Source organism: Gymnogyps californianus, chromosome 28 (assembly GCF_018139145.2).
Source record: "Gymnogyps californianus isolate 813 chromosome 28, ASM1813914v2, whole genome shotgun sequence".
Lineage (NCBI taxonomy): Eukaryota > Metazoa > Chordata > Aves > Accipitriformes > Cathartidae > Gymnogyps > Gymnogyps californianus.
Window position 1 is genome coordinate 6,295,123 of NC_059498.1, and position 21,834 is coordinate 6,316,956.

General features: G+C 45.3%; 1 protein-coding gene across 1 annotated transcript; it reads right to left on the minus strand.

The window, feature by feature from the left end:
- Nucleotides 1–14,990: 14,990 nt before the first annotated feature.
- On the minus strand, nt 14,991–21,448 carry PLXDC1 (plexin domain containing 1). Its single transcript, XM_050912074.1, has 5 exons — nt 21,431–21,448; nt 21,033–21,168; nt 19,383–19,418; nt 18,071–18,231; nt 14,991–16,880 (listed from the first exon to the last, which is right to left on the minus strand). Exons 1-5 carry the CDS (start codon nt 21,446–21,448, stop codon nt 16,761–16,763), a joined length of 471 nt encoding a protein of 156 aa, XP_050768031.1. The 3' UTR covers nt 14,991–16,760.
- Nucleotides 21,449–21,834: the final 386 nt, after the last annotated feature.

Here is a 21,834-nt window from a genome sequence, read left to right on the forward strand (position 1 = left end):
TGTTCTGTTAGTCCCATAAATTTAACCTGGAGAGAAAATACGACAGTCCTGTTTTCAGAGGAGGAAAATAGTATACCCAAAACTAGGCTAAGAGGAAATCACTCCACTGTTGACAGAGCAACGGAGTGTGAAAATCTTGTCATATGCATAGGATAAATTTTTGTTTGAATTTAGTACAATGACATGCAATTCGCTAAATAATTTTCTAATTCCATGTCTCAGAGAATGGAGTATTCAGCTGATCTTAGAGGAGAAAAAGATAAAAGCACTGGGGGACATCATATGAGTGGGACACCAGAATGTTAGGAAAATAGTTCTAAAAGGAAACTCTTGAGGAAGTATATGCGATGGTACAAGCTACAGTGATTAACAACATTATTTTACCTTGTTACACTAATTATTCAACAGAATACGAAAAAGTTATAGGGATGTTATTGAAATGACTGACACGTTACTTGATTCCTTTAGAGTGATAACTGCTTATACGCATGCTTGCATATGACCAAAAAAAAAGATTAAGAGTAACAAAGTGATGCTTCAAACCACTTTTTCCTGCAGGATTTAAGTTGATACATGGCTTAATTTTAATATAATGACTATATGTGTGATATACAAACAAATGATACAGTATTGCTATGTGAAAAAATTCAGTGACCCAGGCTTTCCCAAAATCATGAGGGTCTGAAAAGTAATGAGCTTCAAAAGATCAATAAATACGTTCTTTTGATTTGCCTTCTGGTTTCTGAGTCTCTAGAATAGGCACGCTTCACATTGTCAGGCAACAATGAGGGTTAGTGACTCACTACCTCTTAAAATTATTTTTTTTAACTGAGATTTTTCACACTATTTCTTGATTCCAGCAGCTGAGGCTTCAGGGAAATTGCCAAAGAGAATGAGTGCTGCAGTATACAAGAGCTGGCAGCACTGGTAGTAATATAACTGGAACCCATCCAAGCTGCAGTGCAACATCCCAGTTACCATCAGTGGGAAACACACTCAGAGAATAGACCTCATTGTTTCAAAGATTAAAAATTTACAAAAATTACAGAAAACAAGTTCCAAACGTCCTTCATATTTATTACGAAAGCACGCAAGCCAGACCTCTCTAATATGCCACTGAGCAAAATTACCACATCCACAATGGAAGCACTGTTTGTACTGACAACTGAAAGAATACGGGGCATTTCATTAAAAGTGTTACAAATGGGTTTGGCTGACTTGTGCTTGTGTGCTGGATAGAGTTTGCATTGTACATTTAAGGAAGTTATACTTCACTGGAAGCATTTTTAATTTAGGTACGGTATAATTCTAGCTAGCTAAAGCAGCTTATAGTTTAAACTTTCACAAGGCTCATGAGCAAATGTAACTGCTCCTAAAATTAGTGTTTCATTAGGCTTTTACGCTGCTCAGGCAAGAGACAGAAAATTGATGTAACACCTTTAAGAACAATCAAGAAACCACCTATAGATAAACATACGGTTATATGAAAAAATGTTTATCTTCTAAGAGCAAAGAAAGCAAAGTCTGAAGTCAGCGGAAATTTTATACACACAACTGTGGGTTCAAGACAACTTAAATTCCTTGTGTACAATATACAAAGCAGCTGCACTCCTGTTTATAAACAGGGCACCACTAAACTTTGCTCAAGACAGGCTAAATCCAATACATACTTCTGATTCATGCTTTAGAAATAAAGTTGCAATCCTATGATACTTTCTTTTCCTCCCCCCCTCCCCTTACTGTCTTTAGCAGGACAGTACTGTAAGGGTTTATGGCGTCTTTAAGTGTTTTTTGAAAATCTTACCTTGGGTCTGCAATTGTGTTATATGGAAGAAAAAAATACTTCGCCACAAGGGAGGTTTTCAGAAGTACTCGGCCAATTCCAGTCTGTTTCTGTTCAATCTGATTGAAGTTGAATTGAGTACCACTATTTTAACTTAAGGCAGAGCTAGATAAGATTAATGTAAATAAAAATGAGTACAAGCAGCAAATTTCAAAGCCAAAGCTTAGAGACTTTACTGAAAGCTCCCATTTGCTTCCTCTTTGACTTAACATGTTTTTTATTTCTTAGGGAGTTCAGCCAGAGCGGGGCAATGGTCTGTGCATCTCCATCTGCTGCTGGGATACCACTTGTTTAGAGAACTGCTTAATCCAGACTGGAAAATTGAAAGGTAAATGTTAAATATTTAACAAGCTAAACTCATAATATTAGCCAAGAAGGGTCATCTTATTTGTTGCTATAAGCTAATTTGTTTACAAGGCAGAAAGCATCAACTTTCAACCCGCTTTAGAATGTTTCTTGTCCTTAAGCAGTCGCTAAACTCCTGCTAATGGATGCACTTTTGTCCTGATATTTCTCTGAGCCCTGTGTTAGCATTTGGCAAACATTTATTGCAAAAGGTTGTTTACTTTGGAGATTGGTTTGGAACATTTCCATTTCCCTGCCTCGTCACAAAGAGCATAAAATGAATCGCTTCAAATATTAACTCGACAGGGGGTTTTTTTCTTTTTTTTTTTTTCCAATTTTCTCTTTTTCCTTGTCAGCACAAATAAAAACGTACAAGTTCAAGTGAGGGATGACAAACCTTAGAGCACCGAGTGCAGCCATGGAATTATGTTAGTATTTGTTACCTCCAGGCCTACACCAACAGTTTACAAAAACCATATTTTTATTTATGCTAAAGGCTCTACATCAGATTGGTAGTGCAAACCAGTCCTGTAAGCATCTAAATCGGTGAATAACCGTGAGTAGAAAGCACAGCTCAGGGAATCCTGACCCTGCTGCTGATGGTGACAGGGACTTCTTTGTTGTGAGGGAGGGCTGGCTCGGGCTCATCCCTTCAGGGTCCGGTTGGAGGGAAAACGCTAGCACCCGCTTTTTTTCCTCAGCTCAGGCTGGGTTTGCTCCTCAGACTGCAGTATTTGAGGGAGTGGGTTATATTTGGCCTTTTACCTGTGCTTTTGGGTCGGATTTAGGCGGGCTGTGACAGACCTTTAGGCCAAGCGACCGGCTAGGCCGCATCCTCCTCCGCGGCACCTCTCCCCCACAGCCCGCCAAAATCGGGGCTAGGGGGCTGAAAACGGGGACCTGGGCCCCCAAACCTACACACGGATAATAGAGGAGGTCTCGCGGTCAATGCCTACTTACAGACAACACTTTATGAGCTCTGTTTTACCTCAGGGAAATTCCCTCCCTACAAACACCCCCCCGGCCAGGGCGCCCGCCAGGCTGCCTCTGAGGGGAGCAGCAGAGGAATGGGGGTGTGTGGGGTGAGCAGAGCGCTCTGCCTGCGGTGAGCACCATACCCTGTGTCCCTGAGGGGGCAAAAAAATAAAAGGAAAATACTTTTTTGTTGTTATTATTATCATTATTATTATTTAAAATTAATTTTTTAAAAGCATGATTTCAGTCAAACGTTACTACTTACTGGGGCTAAAAGGGGGGTCTGGGCATAGTAATGTAGACAGGTGCACACAGGCAGGCACAGCTGTGTTTGTGTATTTTACTCAGGAGCAGAAATGTTTGCAAACACGGAAAAAACCAGTTCCGTTTCAGGGCGGTGGTTGTCACAGGGGCGATGGCGGTCACATACGTGTTGGAGGGAAGAAATTACTACAGGCAACGGAAGTGTTTTATTCCAGTAGTGTTTCATTAATGTTCTTAGTAATCCCGCCCCTCTCCGTGGGTTTTGTGCTAATTTGTTTGTAATAATTATTTTCCCGCCTTTTCGCCCGCCGCCCCTTTCCGCGCGGGGGCGGGGAGGGGGGAGGCGGGAAGGGAGGGTCTCGCTCACAGCTTGCCCGCCCTCTTATCCCCGCCCTCCTGTTGAATATTTAATCAGGCCCCCGCCCCTCCCCGTAACGGCCGCCCGCGGGGAAAGCACGTCCCCTTCTGTCACGAGCCCGGCGGGGCCCCACCCCCTCATGAATAATTAATGCAAGCGGCCGTTGGGCCTCCATTTCAGAGCGAGGCTCCGGCGAGGAAAGCGGGAGGTGGTTGTGCGGTTCTGGCGCTGTGGCGGGCGGTGATGGGGTGGGGGGGCTCCCACCTCCGGCCGCTTCCTGGCCGGGCGAGGTGGGGTATCGAGGGCTCGCAGGGGCAGTTTGGTGTCTTCGGGCCAGGGTTGCCATGCCCTGCCATGGGGTGGGTGGTTGGTGTGGGAGCATGAGGTGCGGTGGGGCCTGTGGGCGCACATCCCGGTGTGGGGGTACCACAAGGAGCATCGCTCTGGGTTGTGAGCTTTAGGACACCTATGGAGCTGTAGGTCTTCTCTGTAGGTTGCTGCCGTGATCAGACGTCAGTGCAGCACCGGCCTGTGTTGTAGCACGACCCCCATGTCCTGCCAAGTTGTTCCTGCCTGAGACCAGGGCCGCCAAACCCCATCTTCAATCTGCTGAGGAAAAACACAACCCCAAGCAACAGAGCCAGGCCACAGCGTTGGCTAACATCAGAGCAGAAGTTTGCTGCACAGCTCTCTGTGGCTCTTGCAACGTGATGCTGCGGGACAAGCTTATGCAGGACCATGAAGCCTGCATACAAATTAATTACGCTGCCGTGGAAAGATGTCACAACACTAAGTCAGCATGCCGTAACATGTCTTGGAGCAGAGCTGTAGCGTTGTAAAACAAAAATGTGGCACAATACCAGCTGCAAACATTGTTAGCGGAGGCTGTGCTACAACAAGTAGTTACAAATTGCCGTGCAGCCGTTAGACACTATTGTATTATACTGTAAAACAGTATTGTTCCATGGTGCTGCGATCTCAGGAAAACCACGGCAAGCTGCTGTTCTTTGTTAGAGCAGTAAACAGTTCGTATTTGCTAACAAACTGGTTTTTAAAATAACTGTTTCTTTTTACAAATTCTACTTCCGAAGTAGCTGACTATAAATAACTAGTTCTCTTGGGGATAGTAACTGAACCTCTCGGGAGAGGTTTTCTTGCTGCTCCGAAGGCAGTTCCCATACGATGGCAGCAGAGGGCTGCAGGTGGTTTAAAGGACTTTTCCCCAGTAGGTTGTTTTTTTTTCCCCCAAGACAATTAGTTGGTTTTTTTTTTTTCTGGAACTTTATTGAAGGAAGAACTTTCCGTAGCGAAACTGAAATAGAAACAAAACAAAAATCAACCCCAAATATAATGATACGGCATCGTCTGATAACTGCTGCTTAAATTAATGACAATGAGAGTGGGAATGCCATGGCGAGGTAACCATGATTGCAGTATTTTTGCTGAAAAGGTAGATTAGACAAGTGTGCAAAAATAATGTGCCTCCAAGGCATTCCTGCTTAGTCTGACTCTACAGTCGAGCAGCACCAGCTAGGTAGAGCCTAAAGACTTACGTTGTCCCTGTTTTTTTTTTCCATCTGGGAGATAGCTAGCAGCGCCTGGCTGAATACCTCTTCGTGCAATTGCATTCTGCCTCTGTAAATCCTTCAGCAATTCTGTTGCACGCGGTAAGATGCCATTCTCCTCATCCCCATCGCCCTTTTGGTGGTTTGCACCTCTGTATTCCACCACAAAAGAGTTGCGTTTCAGGAATGCCAGAATAAGGAATTTCAGGCTGCTGTGGTTGTTCATTTATGCCAATATCAATGTTTCTAGTAGTTACCAGATAGCATTGCTTGGGGAAAGAATATAATAAAAGGACACGGAGTATCCTCCTTCTGGTACAGCTTTCTGGAGCCTGACAGTGGTTTAAGGATTTCCTGAGTCTGAGGCTACATCCAGGCTCCCGTGTTTAATATGCAGTGGTGGACCTACATAAATACATCTAACTACATAATGATTGGCATAATTAATGGTAGCAACAGTGACACCGAGTTCCGCAATTTAATTGCGTTGTGTGGTAAAAGTATTATCTTGTGTTTGTTTTCAGTTGGTTGAATGAGTCACAGTTGGTTTTTTTCATTTGAGGCTCTGTAATCTAGTCAATGTTTGTAAACTGTTTGGAGATGACAGGATGAAAGCTAATAAGGAAAAAAGTACAATTGAGTTGTTATAAACTATGGCGGTGGTTCTGCTAGAGCGCTAACTGCTTATTCTATGCATGAGTGGCCTTGTCTTGTGTACCTAATTTGTCTTTGCCCTGCCTACACCGAACGTGTGAGCAACATTATGTAAGTCTGATAAAAATATCAGTTGTGTCTCTGGTGCTGTGCTACTGTCAGTGGCAGAAACAGTGGCAACATTTAAATGACAAGAGCGGGACTGCGATGGAGTCAGCTTTTCAAATACCTCGGGTTTAGACAGCAGACAGTTGCTAGTGGGATTTTTCCAGAGAGCCCAAGCACGTTAGGCATCTAAAACCCATAGGAAGCCAGGAGGTAGCCGTAAATGCGCCGAAGCCGTGTTTAAGCATGTCATTAAATTCCTCTGCAATGGCCGTGTAGGCAAGATCTAAATCTTTTGTGCTGTTAAAACAGCACAGTTTTCAGTCATTATTTCATTAATCACACGCATCATTTTCAGGAAAAACATGGGAGAGCCCTGCGATAGGAGCAGCAACGTAGAGCTAGGTGCAAATAGGAAATAAGAGCGGTTAGATAGGGGTGCCTTAACAGAAAAGCGAGGAAGCTTTTGTGCATCGGGGTGGGGAACTCCAGGAGAACCCCCGAGGCCCCTTCCAGCCCCGATGATTCCAGGGTCAGGGAAGGGGCCCTGCGGTCTGTCATGCCTGGACAAATGGGAGCTGTTTTTTGCAAGGGAAGGATTGCCTCTCGCTCCTCTCCGTCCTGCTCAAGCGAGCCTTACTGCATTTTAGACTCTGGAGGCATAGGAGGTGTGTGCCAAGCCAGTGTGTTCAGCCTCCCAAAGCTGGCCTTATGTATTACTTACATAAGGTGTTCTTTTTACCTTTATTTTAGAATATGCATTCTTCATGCCTTCAGATATTCCCTACCACCACAAGGGCTAGATATAAATAACTAGAAAGCTATTGAGCAACCGCAGAAAGCTGGCATTCTTTTGCGGTTTCTTGAATTGAGCTGGGGCATTAAAAGAAAACACCAAATGTGGGAGGCAAAAGAGAATACTGGAAAAATTGCACCACTAGGACGAGCACGAATAAGAACAGCATCTAGTGCGCTGTAAACATTACAAAATGGAAATAATAATAAACCGCAGAAGAGAGACATAATGCTTCCAAGTTTTGTGTCACTTCATACACAGTCTTAGGCAGTAAAATTTCTTCAGTACTCACTCTATTTAAATCAAATTTTTCCTCATTTGCTAAATGTTTATTCTCTCCCAAGGTTTCATTGAAACTCTGAAATGTTATTAAGGAGCTTAGATGCAGCCTTTCATTTATACTTGAAGAAAGCGGTTTAAGGCTTGTTACAGAATGATAAAAGTATACAATTAGTGGGGGATTGTTGACTCATCCAGCACAGGCTCTGCTATGCGTTGTGCAAGGATATGGAGCGAATTAAGGCGCTGGTTTGTATCATCCTTCTTAATGAATTCTCAGGATAAAATCACCATGCCCTCCTTGGCTGGCATTTCTATTTAAGGACTGCTGGCAGAGTGTGGAAGGGCTGATGAATGGCACAGGGCTAAGAAGGGGCAGGAATGTATACATCCAACGTCCTGGCCCAGACCTCGGCAACGGTTTGATCTCCTGAGAAGCTGATCAGAATTTTGATAACGCAAAGTCCAATTTTATTGTTGTTTTGCTTGCAGAACTGCGGCGATATGGATGAGACGCAGCTGGAGGAATTAAAAGGAAAAAAAAAGATAATGGAAAATCTAACAAAAAATAGGCAAACAGGGAAAAAATTAAGAGGTAATTATTTAATACATTCCATGCACTGAAGGCCTGAGGTTAATACATGGCCTGGCTGCTCTGATCCTCCCTGCAGTTCTGTGACGCTGCATCATCCATGTCCTCACTGCAATATCAAACCAAAGTGGCATCCTGTTGAAACTTAGGACTGCAGAAAACCATGGCAGGATCTTCACTAATACACAGAATTTCCAGATGTCCTCGTTCCTCTTAGGATCGTAAGTGTCCTGGTTTGGGGCATGTGGGGCAGGAGCGGATGTAATGCCAGGACTTGCCGTTTTCTCCTTGCCTCTTTCGCTTCGTTTTGGACAGTGATCATGGCTGAGACGAATTAACAACACTCTGTCCTTCCACTGTGCCTTTCAACCAAGGATCTTAAAACACTTTGCGTGCATTAAATCCCGGAGCTGTGTAACGTGCCCTGTGGAGGAGGTAAGCCTTATCTAAATACGCTGAAGCAGGGGGAGCCGAGGGACTTCTTCAAGGTTGTTTGGAAGATAGCGGAGGCAGAATCCTGAGCCCTAGCTCTTGCTTCCTGCCTCTGACGATGGCACTAAACGTTTGGATGGAGAAAATGTAAGACTGAAAGAGGCAAGGCAAGGAAGAGGGTGGATGAAGTGGATGCAAAGGTGGTACAGGTTTGTGCCCTGTGTGTGGTGTTCATCCTTCATCAGATATTAAAGGTTTACCTCGCATCAGAGTCATTCTTCTGCAGTTGCCAAATCCTAGCTGAGGATCTGGCCTTTAGGTTTTCCAGTCTGCTCCTTATAAATATTTCTTATATTTTTCCTGTCTTCAGCTTTTCTCCATCTTCCAGTTTTGCAGAGAATTAGAGACCACGAAAAAAGAAGTGGATTACCAAGAATTCATTAGCATCTCAAATCGAGTTCCTCTGGTTTTCTGAAGAGCTGAGCAAACCTGTCAGAGTGGAACTGGTGCTCTTCCTTTCTGCTTCTTTTTAAGATGCAATGCTCAGCCCTAAACAGATGGGAACCTGTCAGCACAACATGGAGATAATTACCCGTTTGAGCCATGGGAAGCTTCATAACAGATAGGAAGTTATTGCAGCCAATACCACTCTGCTTTATGATCTTACCAGTTTTCTCAGGCTGAGCATATTGGTAGGCCCTATTATTCCTTTGAAGAAACACCAAGAAAAACCTTATTTCCGTAGGGATGCGAATTCTCTTCAAAGTTGCAGAGCAACTCCGCAGACGCCAAGGCAGCTGTCCTGTCTGGGGAGGGAAAATAATCTGGCCTGCGATAGAGGCATGGAAATATCAAGAAAGTGCAATAACAAGGGATAGCGTGAATGTTAAAGAAATTAACCTGATGATTGCTTCAGGCTTCTGTCTTACTCTTCACTGCTGCGTGTTGAGCAGTCTCGTGTTCCCAGTGCCAAAGCTCGTGGCACAGGCTGTTTCTTGGAGATTCATGTACAAACTCGTGCATCTCCATTGCTGTCAAACACCTCCAGGCATCACTTTGCCAACAGTGGGAGCCATCATAGATCTTCATTTCTCTGCGGACAGTCAGGCACATCCAGTTATCCCCACCTCTGTCAGCTAGAAAGGGTGAAGGAGTTAAGAAATTCTCACCCTGGGGTTTTTTTATTATTCTGTAGGTCTGTAGGCTGGCAGAGTTAAAAATCCTTCTGCAGCGAAGCAGAGTCATGGGAATAACCCGCAAGCGCAGGCACCAGGAAGCCAGTAGGTACTTGCATGCAGCTTGTCACAGAACATGAAACCCACTATTATTCTTAAAAGAAGAGCAAACCCACTCTTTTCAGTACTTAAAAAAACCAACAAAACCAAATATAAAAGGCTTTCTTTTTTCTTTATCACAGCAATCTTGAAATTTTATTAGTTATCTATTTTGTGCAGAGGAAAAGGGCTTTACATGCATTCTGCCAGCACATGCTGAAGATTTTTGTCAGGTTTTAAAAAAAGTAACAAAACCACCTGTCAATTTTTATAACTTTAGTTCAAATTGCAGAGGAGACCAACAAAATTTAGCTCCGTTTTCCTAAGAAAAAGGAAAATTGCTGCCTGCTCTGACCTACTTGCTAAACAATCAGGATTTGTTGTGTACAAAGGAAAAGAAAAATAAACCCCATCCTTTGGAAAATTTTCAGTATGTGAATTGGGTTCACAGGTTCTCCGTCATCCTTTTGTAATGAGAAAATTGTGGGAGGAGATGAAGGTTATTGCAGAGATCCTCTCGTGGTAGCTGAACGGAAGTGTGCAGGTATTTTCTGCTTCCTTAGATCCAGCCTGTTAGTCGAGCCCTTTTGGGGAGCTGTGCTGATAATTATCACGCTACAGGATGCCACCCTCTAATCTTCCCCTGTCTGCCATTTGAGAGAGGAGTGCGGAGCTTACGATAGTAATTTGTGGTGGCAGAAATATCGCTTGAGCCGTTTGAAACCTGGCTGGCAGAAGCGTGCCAGCGCGCGGGGTGGAAAGTACGTCTGCAGGGGTTGGTGAGGCAGGCAACTGCCTGCGGGTGGTGGTGGCATCGTCGCTGCCATTTTAGCATAGCCTTTGGATCGGTAATTTTATAATTCAGTCTGATTAAGGGATGAAAAGAAAGAGTTGTGCTCTAAGTTTTCTATGGAACTACCTGCCTGAAATACCGATAGCCCTTGCTGCAGGCGCCAGCTGAATGTTGTCCTGGGAAGCACCCAGCAGGTTCACCCGCAGATTGGACAGATGTTGAAGGCAGCGGTTAGCTCTTCGTGGAGCCCTGGTGATGGGGAGGCAGATGCAGCCTTCCGGGAAAGGCGGATGAGCAACCGCTAAGGCAAATAGCTGGTGGGTCAGATAGAGAAGTGTGTGTTTGTGTGTGTGAAAATACGTTTCCCTTTGCTGAATGCAACAACAAAAAAATCTGCTTCTCGCATCCATGAGCCAGAAATTTATTTTATGCAAACTAATAAATTTGTCTCACGAAGATAATAAAAAACCCAGCGTGATAATCAGCTTCATGGCTTCCCTCAAGCCTGTTCCAGGATTTGTATGAGCCCCGCTTTGGGCGAGTGCTGCTGCTCCCCCACCCCAGCCGTGGCGAGTGTGAGCTTTATGTATTCTAGTCAGACAGGTTGACTACAGCAGCACCCGTTCCTCATCTCTAAAGCTGAGTCAAGAAGATTTCTAAATTCTTTTAGTAAGCATAAGAGATGAAAAAAACCAGCTTCTGAGATGGACATGTGTATGCAGTCACCTTAGCAAGTAATTCCACCCCGCCTTGAAAACGCCGTTCCCCTGAGCATCTGTAAGTATCTTGGAAATATTAGCAAATTTACTGTTTGTTTGTGAGAAAGGAAATTATTCCCATCCTTCCTTTCTAGCTGAGGCAACCCAAGGCATAAAGACATTTAATATACAGCCAGGCGAGGACTTCAGAAGCCCTAATTCCCTGCTCCCAGTCGTAACCAAAGCTTAATTCCACAGCACTTGTAAAATGCAGATTCAGAGCTGTGCATCTATTTGAGATTTTATTCCACCACCCACAGGCCCTTTTGTAGCAATCTGCTCCCTACTTGCTTTCAGTGCTCTTAATTATGGTTCAGCATGCTGTTGTACCTGAGGTTGCAGTTGCATTTCCAGGGTATAAACCCTTGTTTATTTGCGTAATGGCTAAAGTATTTTCCCCGCCGTTTCTGGGATGTTGTTTAGTATGAAAACTATTTGTTCAGCAGAGCTGACATTTTTGCATATTTGTATATTAGGAAGCATTTGCTTTTGTGTGTGTGTGTGTATATATATATATATAAATAGAATATATATATATATTCTAATTATATATCTGCTACATCTCTGCTCAGAAAAATAGAACAAGGCATTGGGAGAGTAGAGTTCTTTTATCATGTTTAAATTAACTTTTAGCTGCTTGTATTGCGTTAGCACAGTTTCTCCCAACCTGGAAAAGACTCCTGGGGAAGAGGGGATGAACAGGGCGTGAGGGGCTTGGGAAGGTGAAAGGGAAAATGAGAAGAAGCTGATACATTACTTCCTTTTCCAATATTGCAACATGGTCATAGCCATTGAAAGGAGGTGCAAAAAGTGGTGACATTCACTTCAGAAGGGCAGCAGGGACAAAGTTATGCTTAGAAAATTATGCATTTAGCTCCTCGAGCAGAATCAAGGCCAAGAACAGTACACACACATGCTAGGAAACAGCCCCAGGCTGGGGAGTTCACAACTTAAATAGCCACAGGGAAACCACGGTGTTACTGTTCACATATTACAGATGAGCAGCTGAGATACCAGGAGATCTTTTACTATCGGAGACTTGTGTCTCCGGGACCACAACCCAGTACCTTAACTACAGCTCCGTCCTGCCTCTGCAAACATCCTTCTATCTCGGTGTGACTCTAACGAGGCTCGTACTTACCTCTTGTAGGGGATGTGAAGCAGGACTGAATTGCTCCAATTTCTGTGCTGCCTTGGATATTTCTACAGGGTACAGTACTTTGCAAGGTAAGTGCATGGAAAGGGTTACGGGTAAGTCCTCGTTCTGGCTGTGCCCTTATCAGCTACTCAAGGTGTAACACACGTGGAAGCAGTGCTATCAAAGCTCCCGCAGGAATCAATCTATTGCTATCCGTAGTTAATTGCAAGATGGGCCTTTTCCTACAGTTCATCATCTCCTTTCAGTTACTGCATCATGCCAATTTGTTCATACTTTTAATGTACAATAGCAAAGGAAGCCTAAACGTGGAGGTGGTACCCAGAGGTCTCAGATAATGACCTTTAAAGCAATTTACATTTTTGAAATAATTTGGTGCTAGTGCAGAGATCAAAACACTAAACCTGACTACTGTCAAAAAGTCAAATGGGCCAAGCAAATTTCATTGTTCAAGCTGAGAAGCCTGCAGAAAAAAAAAATCTAAATAAGCTGAGCAGAATAAAATGAGAATAAAATTATAGTCTTGATTCAAACCTCAATTACATTAGTTTTTATCCTAGATATGTCCTGGGAACACCTCCTGATAATGATGTGTTATTACTAAGACAGAAAAGGATGTCTTAAAAAAAAAATCCTTGTATTCTTATAGTGTCAATTAAAAGAATACAAGATTAAAATAATTCCCATCCTGCTTAGAAGTTCACATAACATGACCAATAATCCTTTGCATGTTTTATTTTGAAAACAAAGCAGTCCAAAAGGAAGATTTTTTTTTTAATATTAAGACTGTATTCCATGCAGATAATCCATAGTAAATACATTGCATTAAAAGACAGTTAAAGTGCCTTTAGTCCCTCAAAATAGTCCAACTGTGCTGTAAATTCAAGTATGTGGAAAGTAGGCCTTTAGTTATTAAGAGAATATTTTTTGATCTGGGTCCTGCTCCCATTGATGTAAAAAATGGGGAGGGTTAGCCCCCAGCTTTCATAGGAGCAGAACCAACCTCTCCTCGGTCTCTGATAAACCCTGTGCTGTGTTTTCCCAACTGCTGAACGCAGATGAGTGGCCAAGGAGCAGAGACGTGATATCATTTTCTGCCTGGTGACAGGCAGCTGCCTTACGCCCGAATGACACGCTCAGCAGTTGCCACAAACTGCCAGGGCACGGTGCTTGGAAAGAGAAATGAGGAGCCGTAGCAGTTGTTTGTGTTTTGCATCTTCTTTTAACCAGCTGAGCGACGGGCTGAGCGCAGCTAACAGCCCCAGCCCATTTTATAGCTATAAAATATACAGGTCAATATACACATGTACATTATGCAGTCTGCTTTGAAGCAAGCCCCAATGCTGGGTTCATCAGAATCCAGAGGAAAACCTCAGGATGTGGCTAGAGAAGCCGCATGATTAAAAGCAAAACCGAACTCTTTTTATGTCATAGTCGCCATCACCACGTTCTTGCTTCGGCACTCGAGACTAGCAAAGATTAACTGGCGTCTGGAAGTCAGAGTTACACAGATAGGAAAGGAGTATTGATCCTGAGGCGTTTGAGTTGGTGCAGCCAGCGTTACGCTTGCACCCGGACTGTCCCCTTCAACATTAGAGCAGTACTTGTTGATGGTAAAGACATTTTTCTCTTTCTTCTAGGCATCGGCAACATTAACATCGGGTTTTCCAGAATTTAATAGACCACCTCTTCTCTTCCACTACAAAGCCATGTGCAAAGAATATTCAGAAAAGATTGCTCCCTGCTGACTCGTGAGCTTCCCAGATGTGAACTTCAAGTGCCCAGAGCTAGACCTCATGTCGAAAGGTAGGACAGAATATTTTTTTCTCCTCCTTGAGACACAGCATAGAAGTGCCTTGCTTTTCCAGGCTGGGCAGTGGGAGATGCCGGTTGGATCCAGACCTTCAGCTCAGAGCACGCACATGACTATGGGCAGTAACTTCTCCATCTACTCTACCATCTAAGAGGAGATGATGAATTGGAGCTGTTAACGCTCTACCTGACAATACCCCAAACCACATTCCTCAGTAGAAGGTAGACCAAACATCTGGTGCACAGCTACAGAATAGCCTGGTTTGGTTTGTTTCTTTCCTTAAAGGAAAAAAAAAGCAGTCTTTTTTACTCCAGGCACTCACTCAGAACTTGCCGTCTCCCCTGAAGTACTGGTGTTTTACATATCTCAGCCGTTTCTGTGCTACGGCACTTGGATGTTGTTATTCTCCACCTGAGTATCTGATCCCCTTCTGAATCCTTCTAAGATCCTGGCTGCAATAATGCACCTGTGATTTATACAGCTCAATTGCATGCTATTTAAAGTCTGTTTCCTTTTAAATTCGCAGCATTTCAGAACCCTTGGACGTTACCTAGCATTTCTAGAGGTTGTAGGGGAAGAAGAGTACCCAAAATCTTGCTGTCACTGTGTATGCATGTTCAGAAAAACAGTAAAAACAAGGCCATTATTTGAAAAGAGTTAAATCCAGAGAAAATTCCTTACCAGCTCATAACCATTTCAAAGGAGATCAGATCCTGGGCAAAAACTAGATGACAGCACCCCTTTGAATTCTTTCTACTTCAGGGAAACAGGGGGGGAAAAAACCCCAACCTTCCAGTTGAAAGCTTTATTTGGGAATAAAGTTTATCTTCAAAATACGTCTGAAGAGAGACTGTCTGGGCCATAACAACTTGGCACGACTCAGTCTGACTTACCCTGTTTGAGCATTTTGGTGCCTTTATGCCATAATAAGATGCAGCAAAAGTCTCCCTAGTGGCTATGTATGAGAAAGTATAATCTGGGGTCTAAATGCCACAAAGCATCCATATTTATCTTTAATGGCTATATAAATTCAGCAGATGAGAAGGAAAACATTAATTAGACAGACCCTGCCTTTGGCAGTAATCACCACCAGTGACAGCTGAACCAGCCAGTGGATAAAATATGCATCAAACATGATTATCAGAATAAATAACTGAGGATCAAGAGAAAATTAAAAAAAAAAAAAAAAAAGGAAAAAAAGCCCCATACAACTAACACCTTTTTTGGTGGGGGAAAGAAAACTTTACCTTCCACTGGACTTTGGACTCTCCCTTTTTTTATGCAAGCTTTCCTCAGTTTAGGGCCCAATCCTGCAGCTGGTGTCTGTGGAAGTAGGGTAGAGTATTTCTGCAGATTAGCTTTAAATTCCGATTGCACAGAAGGAGTAGAAAACCCTGAGAGGTCTAGTGTCGAAGCCCTTAGTTAGGGTCAGAGTCTGGAATCACGATATACGTACAAATCCAGACCAGGGGCCTATCACAGACAGAATAAAATTAAAAAAATAGAAAAAATTCCACTGACTTGAGTAGGCTCTAAAAACGATGATGTTTACAAGGTGATTTTTAGATTTTCAATGGTATCAAGGCATGTATGCCTTCACTCCTTATTTATGTGAAATGCCCATGAATGAGTTTGGATTTACGTCAGGATTTAGCCCGTGGGAGGACGCTGCTTTCGCTAGTGCTCTGTCCCCATCCTCTTCCATCAAAACCTACTCTGTTCCTGCTGGATTAGTGGCCACGCCACAAGGACGTATTCTGAAGGAATCTAAAATTTTTTTTCACACTCTGTCCCCTTTAGGGAAAGGGTCATAATTAGTAATTTAGCAAACTAATTAGATGCCAAAAAGGGCATCAGAGCCATTGGCTCACAAACATCCTGAAGGTGAATCCTCTGCAGGGTTTTGCCCTTAAAATAGATCAGGTTTCCCTTTCTCTGGAGCAGGGGGTGGAAGCTGTTGCCTTGAAAGGAGAGGAGGGCAGGGAGTTGAAGCCACGGTGGTGGAAGACCAACTGCAGGATGAAAAGACAAGGGCTCAAGGCTTCTCAGCCGCGAAGGCAAAATTAAATGTCGCCCGCCCCAAAAGAAGGCGAAGGGGAGAGTGGAGAAAGGGACAGAGCCGGGAGAGAGGGGATGGGAGAGGGGAGGTGAGCCCTGGAGAGCCAACCTTACCTCTCCTGGGCCACCAACAGCATCTGCCCCCAGCTACCCAGCCCCTCTGTGGAGGGGGGCAGAGGCAACCAGCCCGACTTTCCTGAGTGCAGGCAGAGCCAGCATGTGCAGCAAAAGGCATCTATTTTGCTGTCCCCAAGAGCCTGCTGCTTGAGGCAACTGCGTATTTTGCCCGTACCGAGATTTGCCCCCGCTTTGCTGCCCCTGTTAAGACTCCTGCTGGAGGAGGGAAGAGGTCAGCCACACACAGGGCGGGGAAAAACCCAACCACAAAACAAAAAAACCCACGCCAAGCTAAAAAATTGACTGCGCTTTTTTCTGCCGCCACATCCAGGGCTTCGGTGCCGGGCTGCAGGCAGAGTCCAGTGTCGCAACTGACTGCCACCGCTGCAGGCTCTGCTGTCCCGTGAGGAATCCAGGCAAGTCCAGCCTCACATCACCCTGACTCATCCTTTTCAAATGCTCCATTGGGTCTTTTTCCTCTACTTGCTGTTTCTTTTCCAAGAGGGGAAAGACTTTGCAATAGAATAACAGAAGACTCCAACACTTGAGACATGGGAGGTTTGAGACGCAAGGGGAGAAGCGCTCAGCACTGTTCTGCTTCGACAAAGCCCTCCTTCTCCTGGCTGGCCGGCTCCACCTCGGAGTACGTTGCATGGTTGGTGTGATTTCGGAATTTCATGGCAGGCCAGTGATGTGGCCTTCGCTGTGGACAGAAACAAAGACCCATCAGAAGCTATGACAGAGCCTTTCACGCCAAGCCTGCAGGGAAATTGGAAACTCGGTCCTGAAACAAAAACAATGCTGTCTTTGTGAAAGTTTGACTTTTTATTAATAAAAATAAATTTAAAAAAACCTGCTTCATGCTTAGAAGAGTTCATTACAATGCATCAGTCTCACTGAGCTGACCCACTAATAAGGTTAAAATGGGGAGGGGGAGGAAATGGAAACTTTAAGTGAAATCTCACATCAGCCTCAGAACAAGGACGGCCTGTGCCCGGGGCAGCAGCCGAGGACGGCCGTGGGCTTCCCGTGCGACCATGTACAAGTCAGCTCTGCGTCTCCTCTCTATCTGCAGAGCAGGGACCACTGCATTGCCCCTTCTCAGCCGGTGTAGATAAATGCATCAAACATTGCCAAGTGCGCAGGTACTAAACTGGCACGGGCCACGTAGATCAATTCTCTGGAGCCTGTCTCTGCAAACAGGACAGATGGAGGAAAGACAAGTGCTCTAGGAAAAAGCCAGCGAGCGATAAGGAAAGGCTGAGGGCTAAGTGTTGCTCACTCCCTCCGCAGCAGCTCCTATGCCAGGATTCAGCCCACTTCTGACTGCCTCGGGATCCTACACCAAGCGGTCTTCTGGCTTTTAACAGCAGATGGAGATTGTTGGACCCCCTATCTTTCCGACAATTAAAATCTTCCATTTAGAGCATTCACACCACCACTTACACAGTAGCTGATGGCATGACATCTATCAGTGAAGTCTGACAATTTTAGTCAACCAAATCCAGCTGGGCAATTCAAAAGGCAGCGATCTCAATTATGTCATCGCTCCAACCGAGCCCTCCAACCAGGCTGCGTGTTGACTGCTCATGCAAGCGGGTGGAAAAGTCTAACGTTGCATGGGGGAAAAAAAGGCAATGTGTGAAAGGGAGCGCGTGAAAGGGAGCAAAATAAAACAGTGTGGGAGGGAGAGAGCCTAAGTTTACAACATCATCAACTGGAGGTTGGGAGATTAGCTGTGACTGTAGGGCCATGAAAAGAAACTCGGATATGAACTCTCATCAAAGTTTCTCTCTCCTCTTCTCTTTGCTGCCTGCTCTCCTCTAGAAGGTTAGGATTTGTGTTGCTAGCAGAGGAAGAGAAAACCGGCCAGGGCTAGGGCTCTCCACTCACCTCAATGAAGAACAGGGCAGCGTTGGAGGTGGGGTGGCTGTTGATGTAAATTCCAGCAAGGATAATAGCTGCAATGAGCAACACAGCCAGAACGATCCCCACGATAGTACCTGTGTGAATCGGGGCGCCTGCCTTCTTGGAAGGAAGGCTGCTTCCCACACCTGCAAAGAAGGGTTCAGTTGAGTCTCGAACTGTGCTGAGACCTCGGTAAAAGAAAGGACAGGAAAGAAAAGCAAGGCAAGGCCTTTCAGAGCTCCGCACGTACGACTGAGCAACTTTAGCCTGCTACTGTCAGGCTCAACAAGAGGGGAAGGCACACCAGAGAGTTGTTGTCTGAGCTCCCGCATCCCTTTTGGATGATAGCAGTAGCTGGTTTGAAAGAAGATTAAAGCACCACCATGCAGTAACGCCCCCCCTCCAATCCATATTCTTTATATATTGGCCGCTCACCCCGCGAGAAAGCCATTAGCCATATGCTGAGCCGGGTCCTCAGTGTGCCTTACCCACAGCCCTCCAGCGTGCCCTCGCCCTCGGCTACGAATCCGCAATTGCGCCGAGCTACAGAGGGTGTATGTGGCGTATATTAACAGTGACATTACCAGCCGTTTGGGGAGCGATTTGGCTGAAACTGGGAAGATCATGCATTTCAAAGGCCCCTGATCCTGCGCCCAGTTTAGCCAGTTTAACTTCCGTGAGCCGCTTTCAGGTAAGAGGGATGGGCTTGTGGTTTGCATACGGTCGCCGTTCTTGCAAACCTGCTATCAGGCGAAGAGGGCTCGGATCCTTCCCATACTCTGGAATTAGTAAGAGCATTACGGCAACAGTTCGGTTCCCTGCCCTTGGGGCTGACGAACAGACTCGGACTGAGAGGGGATTCACGGGAACAGAGATGAAAAAGGCAGAGCTGGGCTAAGGACACTTTTTATATTTGGATTTTACAGTGCTCTTTGGCACAGCTGGGGAAATTCAAAAGAAAAAAAAAGACTGTGTGTCTGTGCAAAAACTGCAAAGAAAGGGAATTACACGCAAAGAGAAAACTCATCGTCATAGTTTGCACAGCAGGACTAAGTGGGAAAAGTAGACAAACAGCATCAGGGTAAAACAGATTGGTCCCGACTCACTTTTCACTGTCTGAAATGGTATTAATCCGGGTAAGGACAATCGGAGTCTTATCGTGATTCCATCCCTCCGATCTCGGTTTCACCTGTCCAGCCCGCTGACTGATCCCAGCTCCCCAGTGCATTCGATTTCAGCGTAACATGTTTTCACTTGGAACGAATGTGAGCAGGCAGAGAGAAGATTAAGGGCTTACCTTCGCTTCCTGCATACTGATTGAGCTTTGTATCATCTAAAAGAAGAAAACAAAGGCAAAAAAATAAAGTTAGGAGCCTTCTGTGATACTCTCCATGCTTCCCACCCGCTTTCATCCCTCTGTAACGGGGCCACTGACAGAACACACCTCTTGCACAGCATTTACGTGGCCAGTGACAGTTTTAAACCTCCGAGTTTGGTGGAAGCATGTGGCTTATGGTTTATTGTCTTCCTTCACAAAGGTGGCACCTGGAGCACAAACACCTGAGGAAACCAGTCTTGAAATACGCTCGGTGTGCAAAGCAGAACAATAAATGAATGCTGGATGGGGCCCCAGCCCTCGTGGGTGCCTGCGTTCAGACTATGGCATTTGCTGCAATACGCTGCTAATACCTTCTGAATAAATCAACGGGATGTTATGCTGTAGATGTCTTGCATGGCGGCCCCAAATCCAGTTCCATTCTTCATCTCATTCTGGAAGAACCAGGATATATTGCACGAGGCTTTCTGTCCTGATGCGCTCCACATCAGCACCCTCGCGAGTCCAGCTGAAATCCCGATCCAGATTTCTTACTGCTCGGCTTACACGTTTGCTAGCTGCAGCGCTGGCACACGAGCAGCGAGTCAGACACGTTCACAAACATCTCCATGAGCAGAGCCAGCGCGCTGGGCCGGCTGGGGAGGAGGCGGAGGGGTGGGTCCACTCCTTTTGCTTTGCTTGTTCCTTTGCTGTGCTTCTCCAGATAAAGTTTGCTGCCTGATGCAGCTGGCTGTTTGTTTCCTTCCAAGATTACAAATTAACTTCATGCTTGACTATGTCACAGAAAGCCTCTTGTTCTTTTTCCAAGAATTGGCGATGAGTTGGAAAATAATCTCAGTGGTGGTGTTACACTCTCCCTTCCTTTAATTGCTCCTTTCAAAGTCAACTCTGTCAGCCAGGCGCTCCGTTCCTCCCCCCCAGCTCCTTCCCATTGCTGAAGGACAATTACTAATGTTCCTTTCTATTTATTCTAATTAGCAGTTTGCGTTAGGGACTATTAAGCAGCAAAATTGAAGTGATACCTGCCGCTAGGATTGGAGGAGCCAGCCCTGTCTTAATAGGATTATCAAGCTTTAGAACATGGGTGTCTCGGGGGAAACTCGGGTCCTTATGTGGAGCTTTCCTATGCTGGAACGAACACCATTCCCGAGCAGAGGGCAATCACAGGCTTATGCTGTAGTATTGCCAGTCTGAGAGCACGGAGATCCCTGAGCCACCAGCTAGGACCAAGCACATTAAAAGCATGAGCCCCTATATACGGTATTAACCTCTGTTATGATGCTGGCGAGTCTGTCCACCAGGGACTAGTTGCTTGTCAACCTTCACAAATGCGTAAAAAGGCTGCGATGCAACGGCAAAACTCTTCCCACTGGAGGGTTTCATCTCTCCCCTTGCCACATCACTCCGAGTCTCACCTCTTAGGCTGCCCCTCCTTCTCCTTTCCCCTGCCTCCTCTTCCCACCCCTGCCCTGCGCTTCAAAGATGGGTTTGTTACTGTATTTATTCGGCTATGACTTGGCTTTATGAGTCATGGGAGCGAAAGACCTCTCCGGGGATACGCGTCGTGGATGGGGTGTCCCTGCCACAGCTGCTCACCCCGCCGGCTCCTACCTTCCGTAGTGAGGCTGTCGATGAAGAGCGAGGACGTGGAGGTGGTGACGTCCTCATCCAGCGGTGAGAAAGAGCTGTCAGGAGGTGCCGAATAGCGGTCGCCTTCTGCTAAATCCTCGCAGGTCTTCTCATCTGACTGGAAAGAAAATGGAGAACAGCTACTTCCCCTGGCTCTCCTCCAGCGAGAGTGCCAGGGAGCCAGTGGTGAGGACTGTGCTTCCCAGGCTCAGGGCTACTGAGCCCATGGGGTTCAAACACTGGAGTGGAAGCAGGGGACATGGTCCAGAAGTGCCAGAAAGAATGTGGGGGTGGGGGGTGACCTGGAGGTTGGAGAAGAGGAGGAAAAGTTTGGGAACCGCTTAAGTAGGACAAATGACAATGATCTGGCAAGGTCGTACAATCTGACCTTCTCGCATCACTGGATGACCTTACATAGGTCCTGTGACCTCCTTTTCCCTCACTCAACCCTCTCGGTTAACAGGGAACAAAGCTGAGTTTTCAGTGGGGGAAAAAAAAACCAACAACAAAAAAAAACCCCAAAGCAGAAACAGATGTTTCGTTAGAGCTGATCTTTCTGAGACAAAGAAACTAGTTCATCCAATGTGGAGATAATTGTGCTAACAAGGACAAAAAAAAAATCACAAGGGCTAATTTCTTCATGCTTGCGAGTGAGTAAGAGTCATGCTTCAGAAGGTGAAGAAAAAAAATATCCTAGTGTACTCAAATTGCACCGTTTGGTAACTTATGGAGGTCCCTGCACCTTCCCTGAACATCCAGCACCGACCGACACAGAGACAAGACA